The sequence below is a fragment of the Corapipo altera genome, unplaced genomic scaffold, assembly GCF_003945725.1.
Source record: "Corapipo altera isolate COAL_440 unplaced genomic scaffold, ASM394572v1 59534, whole genome shotgun sequence".
Taxonomy (NCBI): domain Eukaryota; kingdom Metazoa; phylum Chordata; class Aves; order Passeriformes; family Pipridae; genus Corapipo; species Corapipo altera.
In genome coordinates this window covers 843-3,049 of record NW_020888267.1, presented here as the reverse complement: position 1 = coordinate 3,049, position 2,207 = coordinate 843, and the positions used below count along the sequence as shown (strand labels likewise).

General features: G+C 68.3%; 1 protein-coding gene across 1 annotated transcript; it reads left to right on the top strand.

Moving 5' to 3' along the window:
* Window positions 1-195: 195 nt before the first annotated feature.
* On the top strand, window positions 196-1,757 carry NAT8 (N-acetyltransferase 8 (putative)). The gene has a single exon (XM_027633048.1). It carries the CDS (start codon window positions 221-223, stop codon window positions 896-898), a length of 678 nt encoding a protein of 225 aa, XP_027488849.1. The 5' UTR covers window positions 196-220; the 3' UTR covers window positions 899-1,757.
* The last annotated feature ends 450 nt before the right edge of the window (window positions 1,758-2,207 follow it).

Below are 2,207 nucleotides of genomic sequence, written 5' to 3'. Positions count from 1 at the left end.
CCCTGTCCCCCCCCGTCCCATCCCTGACCCCACTGTGTCCCCCGCAGGTGTCCCCATCCCTGTCCCCTCCCTGTCCCCTCCCTGATGCCCTGTGTCCCCCGCAGGTACCCCCATCCCTGTCCCCCCCATCCCATCCCTGACCCCGCTGTGTCCCCCGCAGGTACCCTCATCCCTGTCCCCCCTGTCCCATCCCTGACCCCGCTGTGCCCCCGCAGGTGCCATGGCGTCGTTCCGGATCCGTGCGTTCCGGGAGCAGGACTCGGACGTGGTTCGGGCGCTGTTTGCCCGCGGGATCCTGGAACACGCCCCGGCTGGGTTCCGGTACATGCTGCGCTTGGCGCGGGTGCGGCTGGTGCTGCTCGTGGTGTTCGTGGGCGCTCGGGCGGGCGGCGGGTCCTGGGTGCTGGGCCTGGGTGCCGTGGGGCTGGCACTGGTGCTGCTCTGGCTGCTCGTGCGCTCCCTCAGCGCCGAGTACGTGCGCGACGCGCTGGGCACCGACCTGTGCGACATCCCCGGCACGTACCTGCGGGCGCCCGACTGCGGCTTCTGGGTGGCCGAGGTGGGGGGCTCCGTGGTGGGCATGGTGGCTGCGGTGCCCTCGCGGGACGCGCCCGGGGCGCTGGAGCTGCGGCGGATGTCGGTGAGCCGGGAGCAGCGCGGGCGCGGGCTGGCGCGGGCGCTGTGCCGGGAGGTGATGGCCTTCGCCCGCGCCCGCGGCTTCGGCGCCGTGGTGCTCAGCACCTCCATGGTGCAGGTGGCGGCGCAGCGGCTCTACGAGGGGCAGGGATTCCGCAGGGTGGGCACCTCCAGCCCCTCCCTGCTGGGCACCATCCTGCACTTCCAGATCTTCCACTACCGCTGCGACCTGGGCGCCCGCGACGGCGCCAAGGCCGAGTAGCGCCAGTGGGATGCCGCGGGCATGGGGGGCACTGCCGTGGCACAGGGGTCCTGAGACACGTGGCACTGCCGTGGCACCCCAACCCCAGCCCTGGCACAGCAGCACCGACATGGCACCACGACCCCGGCACGTGTGGCGCTGCCATGGCACCCAAACTCCAGCCCCAGCACACGAGGCACAGCTGTGGCACCCGAGCCCAGGACGTGGGGTTCCACCACAGCACTACCAGAGCATCTCAAACTTGGCACAAGGCACTTCCACGGCACCCAAAATTTGGCACATGAGGCACTTCCACGGCACCCCAACTCCGGGACATGAAGCTCCACCATGGCACCACCACAGCACCACCACAGCACCCCAAACTCAGGACAGAAGGCACTGCCATGGCACCCCAACTCCAGCCCCAGCACAGCAACACCAACTTGTGCCCCCAGGACGTGAGGCACTGCCATGGCACCCCGACCCTGGCCCCTGTGGCTCTGCCAGGGCACCCAAACCCAGCCCCAGCATGTGAAGTGCTGCCACGGCACCCCAGCTCCAGGATGTGAGGCACCACCACGGCACTCCAGGCTCGGCACAGAAAGCACTACCACAGCACCCCAATCCTGGCACACGTGGCACTGCTGTGGCACCCGAACTGCAGCCTCAGCACTGACTGTGCCGTCACTGTGACCCCGGGACATGAGGCACTGCCACGACACCCCAGCCTGGGGCACACAGCACTGCCGTGGCACCTGACCCCGGCACAGGAGGCACCACCGGGCACCCAAACCCCAGCCCTGGCACAAGAGATGCTGCCACAGCACCCCAGCCCTGGCACCCTTGGCACGGCTCTGGCACCCCTGATCCCAACCTTGGCACTCCAGCCCCCGGCCCTGGCACACGGGGCACTGCCCTGGCACCCTGCCCTGGCCCTGGCACACACGTGTGGGGTGGCTGCAGGGTGTTGGCAGTGCCCAGATGCGCTGCGAGGGCCTTTCCCGGATTTCCGGCAGTGGGAAATAAAGAGAGACCTGTGGGAACAGTGTCTGTGACAAGAGACATCTTGGGGAATGGGGGACACCCTGTGGGACAAGGGACACCTTGGGGGACAGGGGACACTTTGGGGGCAAGGGGCACATTAGGGGACAATGGACACCTTGAGGGACAGGGGAAATCTTGGAGGACAGGGGACACTTTGGGGGCAAGGGGACATCTTGGGGGATGTAGGACATCTTGAGGGACAGGCAGGGGACACTGGGGGACACAGGACAGACACTTTGGGGGTCAAGGGACACCCCAGACCCAGAGGGGTGTGGGTGCCCATGCC